The sequence below is a fragment of the Pipra filicauda genome, unplaced genomic scaffold, assembly GCF_003945595.2.
Source record: "Pipra filicauda isolate LSUMZ 115617 unplaced genomic scaffold, ASM394559v2 scaffold147_size4022426_pilon, whole genome shotgun sequence".
NCBI classification, from domain to species: Eukaryota; Metazoa; Chordata; class Aves; order Passeriformes; family Pipridae; genus Pipra; species Pipra filicauda.
Window position 1 is genome coordinate 1,133,817 of NW_024103962.1, and position 24,524 is coordinate 1,158,340.

A 24,524-nucleotide genomic window follows, 5' to 3' on the forward strand; every position below is an offset into this window, starting at 1 on the left:
CGGTGCGGGGGACGCCCTAAGGCGGGGCTGCCGCCCGCGGGGGCTACAGGCCTCTGCCCGGCGGGGGCCCGTGTGCGCCGACAGCCGAGGACATATAAGGGCAGCCCGGCCCAGCCCGGCCCGGCCGCGCTGGAAGGGGCTGCGGGAGCGCTCCCTGCGGGAGGCCCAGGGCCGCGGGGCGCTGGGGCGACGTGGAGCGCGGCGGGGCCGGACCCGCCCCGGCAGCGCCGCACGGAGGAGCCCGGGGCGCGGGCAGGCGGCGGTGCCGGCCCGGCCAAGGCCCGCCCGCCCCTGGGGCACCCGGCCGGGGCAGCACGGCGGGCCGGGCCGCCGCGGGTGCCGGGGAGAGGAGGAGGGCGGGAGGGAAGTGGAGAGGGAGAGAGGGAGGGCGTCCCGGCGCGGCACTCACGTTCTCGGTGTCCCGCTCGTTGACGGTGGGCAGCGGCGTGCGGGTGGACATGGTGTGGGCCGCCGCGGCGCCGCGCCCGGCGCTCTGAGGGGAGAGGCCGCTCCTAGGCCGCGGCGGAGCCCGCCGGCCGCCCCCGCCGGCAGCCGGGCGCACACGGCGGGACGCGGGGCCTCCTGCCCGCTACGCGCCCGGCGCCATCGCCTCGCCCGCCCCGCCGACCCTCCGCCCGCCTCACCGCCGGGCTCCGCGCAGCTCGGGCGCCGGCGGCGGCTCCTCCTCCTCCGCCCTCCTGCCCGCTCAGGTGAGCGGCCAGCAGCGCAGGGGGGCCGCGGCGCCTCCTCACTGCATCCGGCAGCGGCACCAGCCCCTCCTCCCCGCTCCCCTCCCCGTCTGTCCCCTCCTCCTCCGCCTCCTCCCCCTGCCGGCCCCCGCCCCGCCGGCCCCGCCGCAGGAAGCGCCGCGCGGGGCGGGCGGGCGCGGCAAACGTGGGCGGGCGGGGCCGGCGCCGCCACCGCTGCTGTGGCCGCGGCCCCGTCACGGGCCCGGCCCGGGTGGGGACCGGGGTGAGGTGGGACGGGACCTCATAGCTGTCCACAGCTTCCTGCCGAGGGGAAGCGGAGGGGCAGGCACCGATCTCTTCTCTCTGGTGACCAGTGACAGAACCCGGGGGAATGGCCTGAAGCTGTGTCAGGGGAGGTCAAAGCTGAATGTTGGGAAAAGGTTCTTCGCCCAGAGGGTGGTTGGGCGCTGGAACAGGCTCCCCAGGGAAGTGGTCACAGCACCAAGCCTGACAGAGTTCAAGAAGCGTTTGGACAATTCTTTCGGGCACATGGTGTGATTCTTGGGGTGTCCTGTGCAGGGCCAGGAGTTGGACTCGATGATCCCTGTGGGCTCGTTCCAGCCTGGGATATCCTGTGGTTCTGTGGCACAGGTGTGAGGGAGGCCGCGGGAAGGGCGTGTCGCAGCGCCCCTGGGCCAGGGCCTGCCGGGGGACCGGGCGTGTCCCTCAGCCCGGCGGGATGAGGAGGCCCGGGAGCGATGAGGAATCCAGCGGGGCTCGGGGATCTGGGGATTCCTAAACCCTCTGTGTGAGGGGACAGAGCCCGCGGGGGTGCTGGGGCCCGCTGATGGTGGCTATTGGGTTGCCAGGGATTGTCTCGTCTCTCAGTTGTCTCTTCTTACCAGGAGCAGTCCTGCCTGCCTCTCCCACAACTCCAAGTCCACAAAGCACCGACTTTCTGGAGGTTTGTAAACCCCACAGAGCATCTGTGTAAATCAAACCATTTATTTCTGCACCTTTGCTAAGGCCAGCCGGCCTCCCTTACCCACTTGAAGCTGAAATGGGATCAACAAGACTTTGCAGCACATCCTTCCACTCATGTCTGATGGGTACGCAGTCCTCGAACACTTCACCAGTGACCTCATGTGCTTAAAATTAGAACCATACGCATTTTTATCTTTGAGAAGTTACTAGTGTTTACATGGCAGCAGCTTTTGCTGTAAAACCAGCTGAACCCTTCACCAAATTCTAAAAATAATCTACAAAAATACGAACAACCTCGCCTGCACCAAAAACAAAAGAAAAACAGTAGGTCTGAATTTTCACTGCAATATTTCGACACATCTGGGTAGCTGGGGCTGTAAACATCTTCATAAATTGTGTAAACACAATCCTTTTTCTGTAAGATCTTCCTTATGAAAACATTTTGGAAGGCACTTCATGAGTTGTATGTCTGTCTTCAGGAAGCCCTTAGGTGCTTGTGAAAGAGTATGGACTGTTATACATTACTTATATTTATAGATAATATATACACACACCTATATTTATAGATACACTAGTAGAGGATATTTTATTCTGGCTGTATTAATTCTGGTGTGATTCAAGAGATGCCCCCAGCTCCTCAGCACTGGTCAGCTTAGAGTGGAGTTTTCCACATGTTTAGAAAACTTCCTCTGCTTCTGATGCAGGGACAGGCAGAGAACATCCCCGTGTTGTATGAGCAGCATAAGTGGACTCGCTGTTTGCACACTCAGCATCATGTTGCTCTGAGCATTCATGATTTGTCAGTCTGGAATGACAGGTTCCCAGCTGGTCCTCTGACCAAAGCCTCCCAAATTCTGGCAAGGGCCTCTGTGAGCTCATGGCTCTCTCCGCACATAGCTGGCACTACTGACTGCAAGGGAAATTTTAGGGTCTTTTGTTTTTACTGGGAACAAAATAATCCAGAATTGGGTTTGCTCGAGGTAAACAGCCATGGTCTAGCCAGCATGTCAAAACAAGTTTGTTGACAAACTGGATATTAACCCAGTTTAGTTGCTTAGCTCATCAAAGTGCATTTGCTTTTATCCCAAATAAGAACAAGGCTGTGTCTGGGGCTCTGCGTGGGGTCTGACTCTGCAACCCTTACTTGGTCAAAACTCCCACTGATGTAAACCCATCATGGTATGGATTTAGAAAGACATTGGAGTTTGCACTCCTTTCTTCTCTGACCACAAGAACGTACCTAAGTGTGTTTAATGGCACCACCAACTAAGGGAAAGCTTAGAAAGACTTCCTGCTTACAATTTGAATATGCTTTGGTCAGTAATTCAAATTGATGACCCAAAACGTTGGGTCATCAGAAATTAAAAGTGTAATAGTGTAATAATTCTTGTTTTCTGAAGAACTGCTTTGCAGTTGCTTTGGCTGTGGTTGTTACTGTTATCATCTTTCTTGTTGATAAGGTCACTCAGTCATTTAATAGCTTGGTTTAATTTTGTTGTGTTGTTACTTCAGGCTTCTTCTTTCCCCCAGGTGGGAAAAATGCAGGGACAATGACTGAAGAGCTGCATGGAAGAGAAGGTTATGACAGAGATGGTCCCATCATCCACTGGCCACTCTCCAAAGAGACAAAAGAGAAGAGAGGCAATGGGTTGAACACAAAAATGGCCTGTAAGGAGGATGCTCCAAACTATCTGAGACCTGCAATAAAATATGCAGGAAGTTATTGCTGCTTCAAGTGGCATTAAGTCCTACCCGGTGCCCAGCGTGAGTCACAGAGCACACACAGGCTCCAGTGGTGGCAGCAGCACAGCCTCTGCAGCTGTAGGGGGGTGGAAGCACCAGGCAGCGAGGGGAAGGCTGTCATTTTGGAAAGGTAGGAGCATTTCTCTTGGGAGACCGTGTTTTGAGAAGCTGGAGGAAGCCTTGGTTCCTCACATCAGAATTAAAAAGAACAGACTCGTGTCAATAGAAAGCTCTGACTAGAGGTTGTGCTCTTTTACCCTGAGCTCCAAGAAACTTGCACAGATGCCTGTTCAACCCCAGGCAAGTACCTGGTTGTTTTGTTCCTGGCTGGTTCAGGCAAAGAGAAAGGACGCAGATCTCAAGATTTAAACTTTTACACCATTATTATTCAGAAAAGCGCTCATTTTCTTCATTTTGCCAGAAATGGCATGTTTATTGGTGACTAGACAACTTTGTTTAGTGAGGAAACTGAGGTGTCAGTGAGCTTTGTAGGCGCTTTTCCCTCCCAAGGGGAACTCCAGCGGTGAATCAGCTGCAGCTTCCCAGCACACAGGCAGAATAGTTTCGTTTCTTTGTGCTTTGTAAAGCCAAGCCCATGTGCCTCCCCCTCCATGAAGCCAGATGGCTGGTGCTTAGGCCTGCTCTTTTTCTTTGCAGGGATGTGCTGGATGGGAGGAGTGCAGCCAGACAAGCACAGGAGCCTTGGTCCCTCCAGCCAGGCACAAGGCTGGCTTCCTGGCTCCAGCGCTCCCTCTGGACCCCCCTTGGATGGTCTGTCATTAATTTAGTGACTGACTTGAACTTCAGCACTTAAAGTGTGGATATTTCACCGCCTTAACAGTAACTGGATCCTATCCACTACTTAGCGGTGATTTCAGACACTGACTTGAATGAAACCTTTTCCCACAATGTTCAAATTCAGTTCTCAACAGCTAAAGGGTAAGAGGTTCAGTAATAACACGGGAACAGGTGACCACTGAGATGTGAATAAAATAGAGCAAAATCATGGTCTGTATTGCCTTTCATTACACCAGGACATCTACTGTAGTGTGGAAAACTAAATGAAAGACCTGGCAAATATGAAAGAGTAAAATACCTCCAGCTGCACGTAATAAGGCTGCAATAGCATTAGGGAGTCCTGGAGTCATTACAAACTACAAATACAAGGCTCCATGGGTTGTTTACTTTCATGAGGGACACAGGGCAAAATTATATGTGCTCTGAATATGTGTTGCTTTTGTAAATATATTATTAGTTACAGTCAAGATTCTGATTTTGCTACAAGAATCATTAGAAAGTACAGTCTTAGTGAAAAGTTAAGGAACTCGTAATTTGCCCAAATACGTTAAACCTGCAAACAAATTAGCTTTTTCTTTTAATTTGAATAGCAACTCATACCCCTTGTGAATACTCTTATCATGTATATGCAAAACAAAAAAAAGTTTTAGATACGCTTAACAGGCCGGAATTTGTCTCAAGGTCAGTTATACTGACATTTTTCCCTAAATGTAATTAAGTTTGTGTCGTCACGTTTTCTGAGTAACTGAAGATTTGTATTATTTTGATGCCATTATGAGGAACTGCCATAAGAATGCCCGTGTAGGAACTTCATATGGAAACAATAAATAAAAGCAGCATTTGTCACTGATCAGCCTGGGAGGAGTATAATAAAATCATAGTACAACTTTATAGTTACAGAGCATTCTTGCACATCCCAAAGGCCTCTAAAATGGTATCAGCAAATTTACTCCAGAGTAGGAAGAACTATCTCTTAAACATGTAGGTTGCCAATGGTCTGAAGAAGCTTGTAAGGGTAGTTGCTCTGTCCTCGGGCATGCTCTGATGGCCTAAAAAACCCAGAAGTGTGTTGTAAACTGGTCCCACTTTGTTAAAGATCTCTGCACTGGTTTTCATTGCTAAAAATAGGTAGTTTTGATTGTTTCCTTCAGCTTTGATATCTCATCTTTCATTTGACGCCCCCAGTCTCTTCAGCCACAGAGCCAACTTCTTCCCACATCTGAAAAGTTTCAGAAAGGAAACGAGCAAGCCACTGTAGCACTGAGGTAGAACCACAGTGAAACCTGGGGCAATGGCAACTGCATGAATTTCACCCCTTGATTTCATTTGCTGCAGCATTTTTTGACTGTTGTGGCTTTCAGTAGTGGTTTCAAACTTGCTTTTTAAAAAAGTCTCATTTTCTTTCCTTTTTTTTTTTTTTTTTTTTTTTTTTTTTTTTTTTTTTTTTTTTTTTTTTTTTTTTTGTAGCTTGAGTTTAGATTAAGTATCTTGGCAAAGGAGGTGAGGCTTAAATCATTTTCATGCATCAGCACTGACAATATCTTTTTTGCTATTCATTTTTTTGGGAAACATTAATGTTCTTAGAAAAGACTATGTATCAGAGAGTAATAACAATGAAAACAGAATGTAACATGTTGGAAGTACCTGTAATGTATCTGTATATGCAATATCTTGGTATTCCTTTTATCTGAAAATATTTATTTGTTATGAAAACATGTTAAAGAGTAAAATAACTATTTAAATCAGGTACTTACACAATTCCTATCATAGCTGTATCTGAGCTATCACACAAGACATAACGCACCTCTGCATTAGAGCAGGGAAGCTTTCCTAGCTGTTGCTCAGCTGTGGATCTGAGGAGCAGAGGAACTAAATGGCCTGTCCAGGAACAGAGAGGAAGCCAGGGACAAAGGAGACAGCAAACTAGCTAAAAGTGGTCCTTAAGGACCCTCTGGGTACTGTTTTAAACCCAGCTTTAGATAACCCCAGGAGATGGGGAAGGATGGCAGAAAGCCTGCAACGAGATGCCTGGTGATCTGTCATTGATCTTTAGAGGGCCACTAGAGACCAGAAGTGGGGGAAGAGTTGGGAAAGGCAATTAACCTAAGTGGTCACAGATATTCTCACTCTGCATCTGCCCTCTGCAGACTTCAGTGGTGCGGTTTCTGTGGAAACAGAAACTCTGTGCTAAATAGAGCTGCTACCCCTGGCAAAAATCTAATTTTTCCAAAGATGTATTCTACAGTAGCACAACAAGAGCTCCTTGATGCAGAAAGGTGCGAAGCTGTCCTGCAGCAGTATTGCATATTCTGATCCAAGGAAGAACAGCTTTTGATCCAGGAACAATTTCCTGGTTTTGCTTCGAGTTGATGCAATAAATGATTCTGTAACAGGAAAGTCCCTAACTGTTGCAAAGACCCTATGTAATCCTCAGGGAGCATGGGGTCAGTTTGAGAAGTCTTTCCTCTGCCCATTTTAAGGAGAGCAAGGAAAGAAAGATTTGAGCTAAACTCCTGACTGCAGCATTTCAGCATGTGTATGGGGGGAGAGGGGATGGGTGTATTTCTTTACTTATTTAGGACTTATTTTTGTAATATTTTATTTGGTTAAAATACTTTGTTGAGTGTACTAGGTTTCATTTTTTTACTGAGTCATTCTACCACTTTAGAGACTTAATATGACTGGAGTCGTGTGGTACTTTTTTTCCATCTCTGCTCTAGCCCTCCCACCCCCCCAGAAAAAGCAGACTCCTCATTTTGTTTTCCGCTGACTGAACTGAACTGGCAGAATAGCCTTAATTGACAAAATGACAGGATAGAATAAAATGTTGGAAGGGAAGAACTGACACAGGCATTCTTGGACTTTTTTAACAGTTCAACCACAATGACCTGTTCAAATGAATGCACTACTTCCATGAGAGAAAGTAAATTTTATTTCTCTCAGAACTTGTATGCGGAACAAAGTGGCCAATAACTGCTTACTGCCATGAGTCTTACTGACCGCATTTTACAGTGGACTGAAGACTAATCTGAAATCCGTCCCGCCTTCTCCAAGGTAATCAGGAGCAGAGAAAGGCCATCTGGACCTCCTGTAACAGCCTCTGAGCTGGAGCTGGCAGTAACCTCGTCTGCAATAGCTTCAGCGATGGATTTAAAAGAGGACCAGTTCTAGAGGTCTCCTTTAAAGAGTCCTTAGGGGGTGTCAAACAACCAGATGAGAATTGCAAGGCACCAGAGTTCACTCTGAATTGACTAAATGTCTACACAAAAACAACACCTTGAAGTCAAGTGCAGGAAGAGCAAAGGGAACCTTACTCTGAGTTGCCTGGTTACTGCTGAGATGTGATAACTGACTGTACAGGGCCCAAGTCTGCCACCAGTACCATTGCTGTGCAAAACCATGTCATCTTGCTTTCCCAGCCTGTGAAATGAGGGTGCCTGGAAATGGAGAGGAGAACACAGAAAACAAGAAAAGCAGCATGTTGTCAGATTCTACTTTTCAAGTTATCCAGAGAAGTAAGAAACAATGTCAACCCGATTTCCAGAATGAGATAAAAATAAACCAGAGGGTTTATTTTTAGATGTACCAAGCTATCCAATAACAGTTCAGCTTTACGGGACGTATGAATAGGATCCAAGTTCTGATTTTGGTCATAGTGCTGGAAATTTTCCATTGGCTTCAAAGATAACTAGCGGTTTCACCAAAGTAATTTGATCAGAATTTGACCATAGGTCTATTGTTCCTTGATGTGATGCACTTGTAAGTTTTAGTGGAAAAATAATGATAAAAAAACCCCAAATAGAAGCAACATACTGCCCTACCTCACAGTTTCTTTGAGGTTTAAATGATTTTAAGTGTTTTGAGAATGAACAGTGCTCTACGTATGCTAAGCATTATTATGCATTATATAAATACATAATATCAGGCATGCTATTTTCATCTTTGCCCACAGCACGATAATGACGTATCTGCAGTGGGATGAAATGCAACACTGTATTTAATAAAGGTTATGGATTTTGTTTGTATTTCATGTTGTGAGGTGCTATGCTGCTTCTGATATCTAGGTCACCGTTCAAATCTATCAGGGGTTAACCATGGCCAGTTGTTCCTATCTGGCACCTGATATGCCTCTGCTGCTACAGAAAAAGTTGTTCCCCTCTGTAAATCATGAGCTTAGTTTAAAGTCAGTGACAATGCTCTGTGATGGTGCCGGTGCTTACAGGGATGGAAGAAAATACCAGTCTTTATTTTGGGATATGCTCAGCTATGCAGTGCTGGTGATAGTGATGTAAAATGAACTAAGGACATATAGCTGAAGTACTGTAAAGTCCAGCACCTTTTAGGAGCACTAAAAAGCTAAATAGAATATCTGAGAATAAGTTTAGTAAGCTAATGGTTTACTTGAGAGAATGATTTCATTTTTTACACAGACCCGATGTGATTGCAATGAAGTGTGGGATAGAAGATCTCACTGGGGTACCAAAATGTTTTCCCGGTATGGTTTGCAAATCCATCTTTGACAATGCCAAAGTTTATTTCTGTTGCAAAACTGAAATATATATACAAATATTTCAGGTTAGATTTGTGTCATAAGCCTAACTTTTGGCACTTCTCGTTTTGGCACTACTCTAATTCTTTACAGAGAGAGTGATTAGGCATTGGAATGGGCTACCCGGGAGGTGGTGGATTCACCATCCCTGGAGATTTTTAAACGCAGATTGGACGTGGCACTGAGTGCCATGATCTAGTAAATGGACTGGATTTGGACCAAGGGTTGGACTCGATGATCTCGGAGGTCTTTTCCAACCCAGTCGATTCTATGATTCTATGATTCTATTGCTCATATTTGCCCCACGGAAGTACATTGAAAATGCACTGGAAGAAATCTTGAGGCCTCCTGGTCAGTTTTTACTGAGTTTTTACTAGAAAGAGAACTTGCAATAGTTCAAATCCTGATGGATAAAAACCAGCTGAGCCCACACCCTTCCTTCTGATTTCCATAGCAGTTGTTGCTGAGTAAGAACTGGATGCATCTGCTGCTCCTGCATCAGGACTGCTGACATGAACATGTAGGAGGAAGATCAAGCTGCAGCAAGGACGGACTTCAGGAGCTGGTTCATTCTTCTTTCACACGGATGGGAGTGTCACAGCGTGCTTTCCTGTCTAATCAGTCTCAACACAACCTTACACAACTCAGCCTGCTTTAAGCTTTTAACCAGGGTGTAGGAGTTCAGAAAAAAAAACCACCTCCCTTCCCCCAAGAAAAATGTAATTGCAAAGATTTGTTTTGATGTAGCATGTACAGTAAACTTGAATCACCAAAAGTGAACCACACATTTGTGCAAGTATTTTTTCCTTCCCTAATTTTCATTCCTAGTTAGCTATTCATTTTATTTACCTTCTAGAGAAAACACACTAGAGACAGGATCTGACTCCCAGTGAGGCTCATGGTAGAGCTGCCAGGGCCATAATCCCTGGGGCTATAAGGCAGCTCCTCTCTGGTGACCCCGCTGGGGCTATCCCAGTATATACCAGCAGACAATCTGGTCCCCATCATCGTTAATGCAGACAGTGACTCATCTTAGAGGATAAAGCAAATGTTAATACATAGTAATAATATCTAAATAGTGCATGGTGATAGATTCCACTCTCATTGTAATTGTGGTACTAATTACAAGTGCTACTTAATCTTTATAAGGCTCATTTGTTTTAATACTCTGAGAGAGACCAGGAGGCTAGTGAATTTAAGGCTTCATACAAAAAAACCTTGATGTTACAACAAGATCTGCACTAAAAATAGTGCATATATATGCAATTTCAGTGTCAAGATCATGGTTCTTGTAAGATCTCTAGACCTCTGGTGAAGCCTATACAGAAGCTTCAAATTTATCCTCCTGTTAACAAGCTCAGAATATGGATCTTGATTATTATTATTACCGGTATATAGCATGTTGAGATGTGGAGGACAAATGGCAGAGCAGCCTAAAATTCAAATTAAACAATAAATGGGCATAGTAAATAGCAGGGTGGGAGTGGAATACCAAGGGACAAAGCCAATAAAATATTGTTTAGTTTAGGGAAGATGGTCCAACAAAATTGACTAGTATTTAACAATCACATACTCACTCATTTATTGTGACAGCAATATGAAAACCACAATGAAAGGCTACAGAAAGGTACTGATCAGGTCCCTTAATATAGATCTAAAACAATGCCATCAATGAATATGGGAGTTCCTTGACAAGATGAAAAGACAGGCTGAGAGTTGGGGCTGTTCAACCTGGAGAAGACTGGCAGGTCCTTAGAGCACCTTCCAGGGCCTGCAAGAAAGCTGGAGAGGGACTTCTTACAAGGGCATGTAGTGAATGATAGGACAAGGGGAAATGGCTTCAAACTGACAGAAGGTAGGTTTAAGTTGAATATTAGAAAGAAATTCTTGACTGTGAGGGTGCTGAGGCACTGGAACAGGTTGCCCAGAGAAACTGTGGATACCCCATCCCTGGCAGTGTTCAAGGTCAGGTTTGACGGGGCTCTGAGCAACCTGGTCTAGTGGAAGGTGTCTCTGTCCATGGCAGGGCCATTGGAACTAAATGATCTTTAAGGTCGCTTCCAACCCAGACCATTTATATGATTCTATCCCTGTACTTATACAACCTTTTACCATGTCTCCTGAGCATCTTTCTCATTATAATTCTCACATCCCATGCAATTGGGAAGCTGTAAAGAAGGTCCACAGCAGCAGGCATCCCTGGGAGGGGGGCAGGCTTCCAGGGATTGCACAGCCAGCATGGGTTGTCCTAGCCTGAGTACCTGATCCCTACCCCCTGATAGCACAGCTGCTGGCACCACCACTTAGCAGCAGCGCTCCAGGCCCTCCCTATCCCATCTCATCCTTCTCTTTACCCTTGCTCTTGGTTTCCCTGCAACACGACTATGCCACTGTCTCAGTCTTCTTTCCCTCTATTCCCAGCAGCCTGTGAGACACAGGAGAGGAGGTTGGGGCTGCTCCTTCTCAGAGGAAAGGAGAATGCTGTTGCTTTTGGGAAGGGGAAAGAAAGTAAACTCTTTTCTTATCCCCCTCTGCATTTCGCTGATCTTACAGTACTCCTCCCTTCAGACTTGCTCAGTGCAACTGCAAAATTCACTTTTACCTGTCTGTCTTGGGATTCTTAGGAAATCTCATACCCTTCACAGTAATGGCAACAAAAGCATGAAAAAAATAAATGAGTCTATCCAGAAAGTCTACAGTAGAGAGAGACTCCCAAAACCTAATCTTCTTACATGCAGGATGTTACCGTGGCTACCAAGAATTTCTTTTTGTGGAACCATACTTTCTACATGTTAATCCAAGCTTCTCTCTTCTTTTTCTTATATTTTTGGGTCTTGAGTTCAATAAAAATGCAGTTTTGCTTCCTCTGACAATGCTGATCAACAGAATTTCCTTTGCAAGCATATCTAGATAGCGAGAAAGTTTTGCAAATATCTGTATAAGTGTTCGTCTAGTTCATAAACTGCATGAATTAACCATTCTGAAATCTTCCTATGGGTTGGAGAGTTGCACAGACAGGGATTAGCAATGCTGCCATCTAACAAATCAGGCCAAATTATAGGCAGCTGGTACTCAAAGCAGTTGTCCTAATGCATAGTTCATGAGCAAGCCATTGGCTGCAATATGTTTGTGTTAGTCGTGTATCAAATAATAATGAGCACTGAAAGCTAGATTCTGTAAATGAATGAAGGGGATGATTCCCTCTCCTTAGTCTGAGGAACATGTCTCCAGGCCCATGTTTATGGAGCTACAAATTTGTTCTTTGATCTTTTACCAATAGTAAGACTAAAGGAATGCAATTTTTGTTGTTAATATTTTGCTTAGTGTTAGTCTGGGTAAAGGTTGTTAATATTCTATAGCTATCTCATCAATGTTAAGGGACATGTCATATACACTAAAAATGACAAATCAATAATTAACACAAAACCATCCTATTCCTTAAGTCAAATATTAACATCCTCCCATACTTTTTTTCTTTTCTTTTTTTTTTTTTTTTTTTTTTTTTTTTTTTGTTTGCTTTGTTTTGTTTTGTTTTTTGCTTCTGGCAAATTCCTAAAGAACCTAAGGCTGAGAATGGTAGAATTTTGCCCAGAGGTGATGAAAATAATGAGATAGCCATGTCCCTGCTTCTCTGTGCCAGATTTCAGGCATGTAAGTCTGCAGTAACCTTGAAAGTTAAGTATTAAGGGAAGTGCTTTATGATGTGTCACAATCCTGCAGTTTGCTCTAATCAAGAGAAGGTTCAATACCTATAAAACAATAAATTTTGGGGACAAAAGATATTATTCTTGGGATTAAAGCTGCATCTTTCTAAAAGTCTGTTAAAAACTAATTGCCATTTACAGAAGCAATTGATAGAATCATTTAAAATATGCCTATTTGGTTGTTTTCAAAATGAAATGCTTCTTGTTAGATGCTTCTGAAACTGAGTTATGAACCTATACACAAATCCTTGTAGTAAAAGCTTCATTTTCATCTTGTAGCATGAACATTTAGGACATCTAAAAAGGTGCAATAGTACCATATGTTCAAAGCAATCCCAAACTCCAGTTAAAGAGTAACATCATGTTAAACAGTTATAAATTTAAATATATGTGTATAATTTATTAGGTATAGGCATAAAGGTTTTTTTCAAATGTCTATGCACATCTGAAAATGGTACCTATCTCTATACATTTATACCTGTATGCATAATAAACTGCACACCCATAGACATACTAGGTAGGGGCATATGGATAGCTCAGATACCTTCCCAGGGCATCTTCAATCACTAACATTTTTGTCAGTGGGAAGGAACGTGATCTTTCATAACAATGAAGTAATTGTTTGTTTTCTCCTTGCCACTTTCTTGCAAGAATTAGACATTTGGGGTTACTTATTACCATGAGATAATTCTTGTCAGTCTGCTGAAGGCACAAGCAAGGTAAAGTGCTTCCTAATTCCCATAAGGCATGTGTTATCTCATGGTAACACACACACACATTGCAGTGTGACATTTCTCCTTGATACAGGTAAATGGACCATACTGTATCCAGGATACAGCTTTGTGCTTCCATTAACATCTCACTTGTGTTTTCCTGCTTGCAAAATATTTTATCAAGCTTTATAGTACAGAATAAAAATTTCGGGGAGCTCTTGTACCACTGCAATTTTAATAAATCCAGAGAAAGACTAAACAGAAACATCCAACTGCTAAAAAACCACAGGGCTGGAATTTAGGTGAAAGTTTCTGTCTCTGTGCTTTTACATGTGGGAGAGGGTGTTGATAATCTCATGCTACTGATGGCCTACAGTATGTGGATAGCTGTCTTGGAATATCTTGTAAATATAATGGAAACATATTATTGCTAAATGTTTTCAGGATGTTGCTGCCGAGGCCTGACTATAATAAGGTTTCCTAACTTCGGTCAGCAAATCAGGCGAGGAATTTTCTGCAAGTCTTCTGGTCCCTGGCTGCCTGTATTTCTCAATATTCTCAGTCAGGAATGAATCCAGGATGCCTCCCAGCTTTCGGATTGTTCCTTATGCTGCCAGTTCTGCAGTTAGTCACTTAAAAAGATGGACAAGTCTGTGCAGTGGGCAGCCACCTCATGTCACATCCTGCCCTCAGGGCCAACTCTGGCTTATTTTTCCACACATCGGTTACTCCAAGACAGATATTCCCTACGCTGCTGATGTCTGCTCAAGGGAGATGTAAAACCTCCCTTGTACAAGGTGCAGGGGAAGGAAGTAGAGGAAGGCAAGCCCCCAAATCCATTATTGATTTCTACTTGCAACGTATTTCTCTCATTTCCCCATAGTAGAGTATCATTCTACCACTCTCAGCTCTTTGAGTTTGAAGTCCGCTGAGATCAATATAAAATGAGTGTGGGCATGAGAGGACACATTAATGATAGAACAGGGAGAGGACAGTAAAAATGACCTATTAACTATTGCACTTGAGGATTTCCTCCAGAAAGTAAGGTCCTTCCATATTCCTTCTAGAAAGGAATTTGCAGCCACTGGGCACATACTCTTTCTGTAAATAGTTTATTGTATACTGCCAATGAGGCAACACAGCCAATTCTTTTTGTACAATTAGCTATTACACTGGCAGATAAAGTCACACATAGCATATGATAAATGTGATGTTTAAACCCCAATTTCTTCTGTGTTACAGAATCATCAACAGAAGAATCTCTTTCTTCTGTTAAACGGGGACTTGTATTTGGGAAAATTCTCTACAGGGAACTCCCATATATCGTAAAAGTTACCATGAACCTGGTTATCTTCTAAATACAGTAATAAATTATATTTTCCTTTTTGTTAAGAATAAGTCACCTGTTTAGCTTGGGACATGAACAGGCAAAATTTTAGCAAAAGCTTTTGATGCTTGAAATGCTTTCCTTCAAGAAAAAAGGGGGAAAAGACTCTTGGACTGGCAGGAACTGGAGAGGCATACTGACTTGAACACAGCTGCAGTAGCAAGACCAACATGAAAACCAGATTTTTTTGGGGTCGTTTTTCTTTTTTCCCAAAATTTTCTGTTGGACTAGCTCCCCTACGGATGTATTTCTGCAGATGACAGCCTCTGCTTTGCATCTGTTTCATGCTGAGCTGAACACACGCTCTGCAGTTCGAAACTGGATTTCCAGTTCATCAGAGTTCAAGGAACACTTGGGATTTTTTTGGCTTTTTTTCGTAGCTCATTACATGGGGTAAAACCCTAGCTGTCTTTAAAGTCAATGGCACAAATCCCACTAGTTTCAGTAGGGCAAGAATGTCATCCCTTGCAGTTTAGAGGCCAACTACAGAAAAACCACCCCACAACAACTATGATTCTGACCATACAGTAATTATATGATTTTTATTCGTGCCCATGCTTGTCATGCTTTTAGTCTACTGGATCTATCCTTTTCCCTGGTTATATATTTATAAAGGTTTCCCTGCCTCCCTTTCTGGAGTTCTTGTGTTCTATTCAAGGGGTGTGATCTTCAAATCCAAGAGACAGAAAGACCACTAGGAAGTGTGTAAGCTTGTGATAAAATGCTGATAGCATTCTGGCACTTAAATTCCAATTCCCAATGGGGTCACAAGACAGATTCCATTTATTTTAATTGTTTTAGTGCTTGAGAAGCACTAGACACCATCAGATGAGACATGCCAAAAGTGTTTGTCAGAAAAAAAATTGGCAATTATCTGTGTAGATATTTTTATTTTTTTTTAATAATCAGCATGCCTTCCTCAAATATTCCTGGCCATATATGGTATGAACTTTTTGCCTTTATTCAGGAATTTTCTTTTTAATTTATCTTTTGGGGTTTGGGTTGTTTTTTTTAAGGCAGCCTATACTGGGATGACATGAAAAAATTCTGGAGTGTGATCCAGATTCTCGCATTCATATCTGATAAACTGATGGTTCTGTGAGCCTCAGGCAGTGGAGGAGTATCATCACATTTATAGAGTTTTAATGATAACTCCAATAGTTACTCCAAACATCATATGTTACACCAATATTCTGCACCAATAAAGAGGACTGTGCTGCCAAGGCTCCTTCGTGTGGTTTCTCACAGCTGTGGTGCTGTCAGCCCGGAAGACAATGCTTGCAGTGAGGAGCCCAGCATTCCTGCAGAGGCTCAGCTGACTCAAGGCTGGATCTCAGCCAAAAGGCTCCTGAAACATTTCCGTGGGCTACCTTGTAATGCATGTTGCCTGTGCATTCACACAGTTCTTTTTAACGGGAAGATGATTTTCAGGATAGCTGCTGGGCTGGCTTATTGTCCACTCTGGAAGTGTTTAAGGCATAGAGATCCCCTCTGTGGAACTAACATTGCATTATTTTCTACGACAACTGTGCATTTACATATAGATATTGTGTTGTGTTTTGTTTGCCAAAACATCATTAAATTGTGTTTATAGTTTCCTCCTGGTTGACTGCTGTGTTGACCTTACTTAATGGAATGGTGTGGTATCCTGGGAAGATAGCCCCTGTTGTGATGATATGCCCCTTTGTTCTGCATCTGGTGGTTTCTCTGGCAGTACACTAAGGGATGGCCACCATAAAGTGTAGGGTCTTGGGGCTTGGAAATTAATATCCCTGCTTCTTCTCACAGTATTGATTATGAAAAATCCGAGCTAGTACTTCAGCAGAACATTTACCTGCCACAGTCCTGCTCAGGGCAGCACCACTTAGGGTGCAGTGATGGGTATAGCAGGGTACAAATGCCATCCTGGGGCACCAAAGAGAGTGACTATTGCTAAAAGTTCCATTCCTGTCTGCATCAGCAACAGGCACTCACACAAAGCTTCTCTACAGATACCACTCCAGATTGCTAATGGCTGTAGAAATCCATTTTTACAATGACTGATCAACTGTGGAGGTTGTTGTTACATAGGCATTTGTGATTCTTGTGATGCTGCCGTATCACTTAATAAGACATAGCAATGAAAAAAAACATATTAGTTGCACTGCATTTCAAGCAGTTTCTGACAAGTGGGCTTTGTCATGTACCTTTAGCAGCTGACACATTAATACTTTGATTACTCATAATAACATAAAAAATAAGGTGACCGCACAAAACTAAATCACATAGCCCAAAACACAGATTCCTGCTTTGGTGAAGAGGTAATTTGTACAAACCCAAATTCCTTTCACACCCTTCATGCAAAGACATCAACCAGTGAGAGTGGTTATTCTTAGTGGATTTTGACATATGTCAGTTCAGTGCTTTATACCATTATAGAAAAAACACCTTGCCTTATGCTTCTCTGCTTTCTAAAATCTTTCATCAGTTGGTTGGACAGAAGAAAACAGTGGTCTAATTCTGAATTATGAGTTTGCAGAGTGCTATGAATGTGCTTCGGAATAAGTCAGTAGCTACTGAGTCAGTAGCAATGCCTATGTAAAAGCTGATGTTTCTTAGCATCTTGAGTCTGTCATGCTAAGTGTCTGATGGCTTTTGCACATTTGTGAGTGTAAAGAAAGTTGCTGAAGGACTGGGGATCAGGAGGTCAAGAGATCCTCTGGACATATGTAAGCCAAAAAGGATACATTGGCAAGTTGCCTCGTGTGGTCAAGGAAACAGGATCAGGGAGGCATTATTTTCCCATTTAGAGGCCAAAAAATAGGGAAGGAATGTCATGTAACCAAGAATATGTGCTTGCATTTACTCATTCTTGGAGTTAACAGCATGGAAGAATATTATGCTATTTTTAGGTGGTACTGCAATGAAATTGTACAACTGAGTAGTATCAGGATAAGTTTATTCTGTGATAAACAATAACAGAAAAGAAATGTAAAAATATGGGTAGCACATTGTTTCTCGAATAACGAGACCCTGGTGGACTGACCTTTTGGTAATGAGGTAGGTAAGTAATAAAGCAAGAAGATGCTGTAAGTTATTTGAATACAAATCAGGACCTCTGCTCGAAAAGTGCTGGAGGTCTGCAAAACACAGACCACAGATTAAGAATGACCAGTGTAGGTAATGCCTCTGTTGTCATCCATGTTCTGGTGGTGGAATTGCAATTGCATGATGTGGGATGGCCCTCCAATACCGCCTGAACGGTGTATCTTCTCCAGAGTGCAGCACTCCAGGGTGCAGTCATTAGAGACAATCACAAAGGAAGTTGATCCATGACACTTCTCCCTGCAATGTCTGTGTCAGGGCTCTTTCCAGGGCAATGAGCTCCATTTCAGTCCTCTGAGGATTCTCCGGGAAATGCTTTAGGGCCTTCTGTTGGATTAGGTCCAGCAGTTGCTGGAACAGATCCCTCTCTTGTTCCTTTTTCTTTTTGAACTACATGTTGGTCATTCTGTCTGTGTGCACTGCTTACTACTTCAGGGGAGCTTTGGCAGATCTAAGCCTAAAGCAGATCTTTAAAAAGAGGAAGGGGTTTAAAGTTATACTTTCTTAAAATCAGTCCTCATGCTAAATGAAACAAAACTGCTCCCTTAACACTGCTCCATCTTCAGTTCATGCTCTGGAGTCTAGACAGGGCAGTAAAGTGTAATCCAAATTGCTTTTGCTTGCTGTAGGTCTTCATGTAGAAATGATGAGATGCTTTGGAGTATGGAAAGACGGGGGAATTAGCTGGAGGGGGTAGGAGCTGTGGTGGCCTGTAGAAATAGAGGACATCAGTTTGAAGGTTGGCAATTCCATTGAACTCCCAGTTCTGTTTGTACAGGAGAATATTACAGCCTCAGGAATCAGAAAGAGTCTTGCAAGAGTCCTGTGCAAGGGGAAGGACTTTGTTACAACGATGGCCCAGTGGCTTATTCAGTATTCCTCTCTGTGCTGGGTTCTTGTGCAATTTTCAGCCCTGCTGGTTTGTGCAGCATTGGCAGCTCTCATAAATCTCCTGACTGAATCCCACTGCATACACAAGATCAAAGGAGCTTGCAATGGATTTTATGCTGTTTATTTGGTTGTCTTCAGTGCCTGCACTGCAGCCTTGGGTGCTTTGCAAATACATAACCACCACGTAAAATTCAGAGCCTCTGCCTGTAATACTTGCAGTGAGGTGATCCAGCTTGTTCTTGGGTAATTCATTCACCTAGAGCTTAGTAGCTCTGCCTTAGGAGAGTGGCCAGTGTGGTGTATTCATTATCCCCTATTTCTCTTGAAAGTGTTCTCTAAATGTTCTCTGTCTGCATTCTGGTAGTTCTTCTGGGACAGACTGCAGAGGTCTCTATGAGTGCCAGTGAAACCTTCTCTCTCAGAAAAGGCACACTGTGCTTGTAGTTACTCTTCTTTAAAATATCAAATAGTAGCAAATTCACACTTACTATTGCAACCTGGGGTCTTCATAGACATCAAAACTAGCCTCATATGAAGTGCTGACCCCAAATCTTCCAGCTCCTAATGTAAGCCTAGCCTGGGAAACTTGGCAAGTCCCAGTGCTAAGCACAGCTTGCCAACACTTGCATACCACAGAGCTGCGTGGTGTGAGGTGGCAGTGATCATGGCCTATATTTGAGTCCACGAGTGGCAGCAACAGTTGCAGGAAGCAGAGGTGTGGAGGATGTGGTTCTAAGTATAGAAATTCTACAAGACCAATAAGATTTGCTTTCTTTAGCGAAGTTGTTCCTGATAGTAACTTAGAAATCTTGCATGCCACACCTGCTTACTGCTCTGCTAGTTTCCATTTTGTCTCTGAAAATTGATTTCAAGCTCTAAGACATCACAACACAATTCAGCTTTGCTCCTTGGCACCCTTGCAGGACTGCAATCTATCATTTTGTACCGTTGCTTGTGAGAGTCACCAGCTACACACTGCAATTTTATAGTCTGCACTTCTGTTAAAATAGGGGCTTGTTCTGATTTCTTCAGACTGAATATTTGCATGGTTATAGCAACCTGCTCCCTACCTCTCTGTGAAAACACAGGTTCTGAAATCTGCTATACAGCAATTCACACGCTGAGTGTTTTCTGGAGACTTAAAGCGATGTGATTAATGCATGCACCTCCTATTCCAATCCGAAAGGTAGAACTTTGCTGTTACATTAAATTCTCAAATTACCTGTATATACTACACTGCCCCTTAAGATCCTTCACGAAACTCCACCATATAAGTTACAAGGAAATTGGTGTGGGCTAGTGCTGAGGTTTCTATCACCACATCAGCCAACCTTGTCTGCCACAGTGGCCAGTTTTGCACTCTCAAGCCAGAAGTGATAGTACACTAGTACATAGGAACACCTGATTTCATTTTAGCATCCATAAAAGGGACATATTGATCCCTTCTGTAAAAATGAACTCTGATTATTGATGAAGTGATTTGATGAACATACAGGGTTGTGGGAACAAAAAATTTGCAGCAATTGTCTTTTGCCAGTTGATTAATACAGTGGAAGAGGGTTAATTAGGAAGTTGAACAAATGACCACAAAAATATTTGTCACGGAAACATAATTTTCAATTGTCGTTGAACTCTCCCAGCAGCATTGTGTAGACAATTTTAACCAAAGAAATTAACACAAATGCAAGCAGTTACTGATAGAGGTGAGCAGCACATCAGTCTTTTAAATATACCACTGACCAACTTCACATTCCAGAGACTCCACATAGATCATTCCCTGGATAGTGCTGTGAATCATTTGCCCATCCCAAAGTTTTGTTCGAACAACAACTCTATTAGTCATTTGATTTGTCAGACAACTGGATGATGTCAGATTTCTCCTCTGTGTCTCACTTTGTGCCCCTAAGGCTGAGAAAATGGATTGATTTTAAAATGGGATCTATCGTGCCAAATTTCCTGAGCACTTCAAATGAATACTCTCACTCAGTCATGACAAATGCCTTCTCAGATTATGAGAACGTCTGGGATTTGTGTGCTCTTCTTTTGGTTGAATAACAAAGAACCTCCATTCATAAAGAGATCTTTCAAGAAACTTCTTGTAAATCAATCACTGACAACTGCATAGTGAGTCTTCTTGGTCTTGTCAGTTTTTAATTAAAAAGTTGCACCAACAAGTGATGACAGACACAAGCAACACAGCCTTCTTCCAAATGTCCAAATGCACCTGAAGGTGAGCAGACAGGACAGGTTACTGTACTGCTGACAGAGTACCAGCTGAAAATGACCTGCCATGTGGAAATAAAAACCAAACATTAAAAGACAGATTTTTATTTTTTTTAGCTCTTTGTGATTTCTGTGTGCCCAAAATGTCAAATTTTTGCCCTAATGTGGGGCAATGTAGCCTCAGAATAAACAAGGTGGCTGGATTTACTCTGGCATCGTTTGATGGCATGACATCAGCATTCACTCAGCAATACTAGCTTACATGGAGTCAGGGAATGATGGCTCTGTGTTTCCATCCATATGTTCTCCTAGAAAGCACTTGTCTGTTTGGAGTTTAAATTAATTAATGTGTTGGAAGAAGGAAACCTCTGTTCCAAAGCTATCCACCACTGAGTGTGTCTTTCCCTTCACATCACCTCCTCCTGGTGATTTTAATCATCCTTACAGGATGCCAGCAGATGTTCATGCAAAAATAGTGAAGACCCAGAACTGACAATCCAGATGATACGAGGTGAAAGAAAAGCAAGGCAATGTTATTTAGAGGTTAAATCTTCTCATGATGCCTTTCAACATCATAAAGAGGGCAAGGGATAGAGAAATGACAACTCAGTTTAAAAGTATTTCTTTCAAGGCAGATAATCTTAATAATACAGAGAACAAATCTACCCATTTGGGGCTCGTGAAATCTTCTGTTCATAGATTAGTATGTAACCCTTGTAGTTTTCTACTTGGTCAGGAAGCAGAGATTAAGGAAATTGGATCTGATTCACAAGAAAACTTGAGGCTCATTTGGAGACTTTTTTTATCTTTGAGCACAAATATGGAAGTTTACATTTTTATCATTCAGTTAGTCAACTCTGGAATGTCTAAGATACAGGAACTTACTGAGGATTTGTAGAAGTCTTTTCAAAGGCCTTTTGTTTCTACACTATCAAGTAGTTCAGGCTGGAAAGTTCAGAATTCCCCACTGATTTTGGTTTTGTTTTATGTAGCAATGTCTGAGAATAAAGAAATTGAAAGAGAGTACAACACCCCCCCCCCCCAGTTTTCTTAACTTTATTTTATCTGAGCATATTGCATAGCTTTTACTTTCTCACTTTTTATGGTACTTCACCAGCATTGCTAGTTAGGGCTCATTTCTGCCTATGGATCCAGCAGTATTGAATACTGCAGCTATGTAGTTATTTTATTCTCTGAACCCTGTTTTCCTTGCCTTCTGAGTAAACAAGGCAGATTATGGCCTTAAAATTTACCTTTATCCCTATTCTTTCATTAGAAGAAGCTCTTTTTAGATGGTGCAAATTTCCAGCAGTGCTTGTTTCTCACTGCACCAAATATACAGTGAAGATATGTGAGGGACATTACGTGCATGGCCCAGCATGTTTCACAGCTTATAGTATTTGAGAAATATATTTCACTATAAGAAAGACAGAACACAATGTTAAACAGGCAGGCACATCTGGTGGGAAAGAAAGTGAAAATGTTAAAAAGAAAAAAAAAAAGGAGGAGGGAAAAGGTAAAAGACCAAATCACTGTTATATAGTTAAAAACACCATGATGATCAATAAAACCCTGCACTTCTCAGAGACAGGCAAGGCAACCACAAGAACATTTAGAGAAAAAATTCAATGATTACAGATCAAGAAATAACATGGTTATTCATAACTTTGTCATTACAAGCAAAAGATATATCTATGTAGGAAGAAAAACATATTCCCTTCCTCCCAGTAAATTATTTTCCCCTTCTTTAAATAGCCAATACCTTCCCATAACATTGTTTGCTTGAGGTTTGCATTATTGTTTAAAAACTCCATACAAAACACTTGGACTTGGCCTGTAGCTTCCAGACTTTTCTGCAACTTCTCTCATCAAGAGGAAAGGATAGTACTGTGGTTAAGGTATGGCATTTGGGCTCAACATGTAGGGGAGCAATCCCCCACAAGTTATCCAAGGCCTCCTTTGGTGGAGAGCTGTAGCATTTGTTTTCAAAACTGGCTTTGTGGTGTTTAGTTTTGCTTGCCCAGTTGGAGGCCTGGCCTTTAGCACCTCCAACTCCATGTGAAGTCAAGGTGCTCCCAGAACAATCAGAAATGGCACATCCCTAAATTAGAAACCATGTTTGAAAGTCAGGTTTTTAATCTCTTGTGATAATTCAGAATACCTAATTTAGGTGGCAGGGGAACTTAACTGACTCTATAAAGAGCCTAAGGCTCCTATGTGCCAAGCCAGGAGCTTAAAGGTTGGCAGTCAATATGTAATCCCATGTAAAATGGGATACTGTCCCATCACACAAGGCCACTGTGAGCCTGAACCCTCACATGCTTTTGAAGTACTCAGAGACCATCAGGTGCACATCAAAGACAACATATAGGAAAAGCAGAGTAGGGCACTGATGAGCCTTCAGGTACAACAACTGCAGGCACAGAGCAGTACACTACCAATTTCCTCCCAGCAAAATCCCTTGAGGAGGCTCCTGTTTAACTATATCCAGAAACCAAAAGGGCATCCATGTCTTTATGGCATGAATAAGGAATTATGGTGGGTAGCCAAGCAGAAGGTTAATATATTAATATTAGGAGCCTGATTCGCATCTTTTTTGTACTCATTCAAACCAGGAGCATCTCTCCTGAAACTGATGGATTTGCCTCTGTGATATTCCTTCGGTGGAAATGAAAACCAGGCTCTGACTGACAGAGACTCCCCTCCTCAATTTCAGATGCCAGTAGGTAGCAATACATATTGACAGCAAGGAAGAGCTTAAGTTCAGTTTAATCCTCTTAATGACTTATTATATGTTCTAGTGAGCTTGATGTCATTTTGGGATATTACCCAAGACTAATAATAATTAGGATACTATTGCATGAAGTTTCACTTTTACCCTTCCCAGAGTCCAGCACAGCAGCGTGGAGAAAAGAGGGGATAGAGCAGAGACCCTTCACAGCCTTTCCCCATCCATGCTGTGCACAGGCACTCAGGGAAAACTCACTCTGTCTTCTGCAGCACAAACATGCTTTGGATGATGGTCAAAGAAAGAATAATGGCAACACCAGCAGCTATAACTCTGCCAAATCCCTTCCTGATGTGGGATTTACAAACGTTATCATGGACTGGGGAATAATTTCAGAGGACTCCTTTATTGCTATGGCCTGGGGCCAGGGGAATAAACCTTCTGAAGCAGAGGAGGATTCCCTCTACCTTAGGCTATTTGTTCTAGCTGTGAACACAGTGCAGAATTTGACTTACCAGTCTGTCCCCTCCAGAGGATCCCCAAAGTCTCTTCTTACAGCACCTAAAGAAAATCAGCTGCTTCTGGAGATGAAAAGATTAGAGCTGAATTTGCCACTACCCAAAGCACATTGTGTAACACTGTGGAGGCAAAAGGCTGGGCCAATGTCAGGGGAAACACATGCTCCTATAAAAGCAGCACTAGGAGAGAGAATCCAGGAACTGATTTCCAAAGCTCCATGTGAAACTCTTGGACAAGACTACAGAGATCTGCTTTTAAAAACTTAACAGATAATCTGAGCAATTAAAAAGGGGATTTTTTTTTTTGATTCTCTGAAGTCTGTGGTCTGAGATAAGCACCCCATCAGATCTTTTGAAAGTCCCAGACTTCCTTTTTCAAAATTACTAACATTTCTTAGTAGATGGCTATTACTTTCTCTGAGTCAGACATCGTCTAAAGCTCAGGCAGGGGAGTTAAATACCGAACTTTTCTCTTCCTAAAAATCAAGGTACGGCTGCTCCAAAGTAGGTGCA

General features: G+C 43.0%; 1 protein-coding gene and 1 long non-coding RNA gene across 8 annotated transcripts in view; one reads left to right on the forward strand and one right to left on the reverse strand.

Annotated features, from left to right (window-relative positions):
- MARK1 (microtubule affinity regulating kinase 1) overlaps positions 1-772 on the reverse strand; it is a 57,983-nt gene extending 57,211 nt beyond the window's left edge. For 2 of the 7 annotated variants that reach the window (XM_039378788.1, XM_039378786.1), the window contains exon 1: positions 410-759. In XM_039378788.1, the coding sequence (XP_039234722.1) occupies positions 410-460 (51 nt within the window). In that variant the 5' untranslated portion in view covers positions 461-759. Of the gene's footprint in view, positions 1-409 lie in introns of all 7 variants that reach the window. The other 5 variants (XM_027726130.2, XM_039378787.1, XM_027726133.2 and 2 more) reach the window with 3 other exon arrangements.
- Positions 773-1,229: 457 nt separating this feature from the next.
- On the forward strand, positions 1,230-5,111 carry LOC113990585. The gene is made up of 2 exons (XR_005562592.1): positions 1,230-1,653; positions 3,186-5,111. It is a non-coding gene; the product is annotated as an uncharacterized LOC113990585 (long non-coding RNA).
- Positions 5,112-24,524: the final 19,413 nt, after the last annotated feature.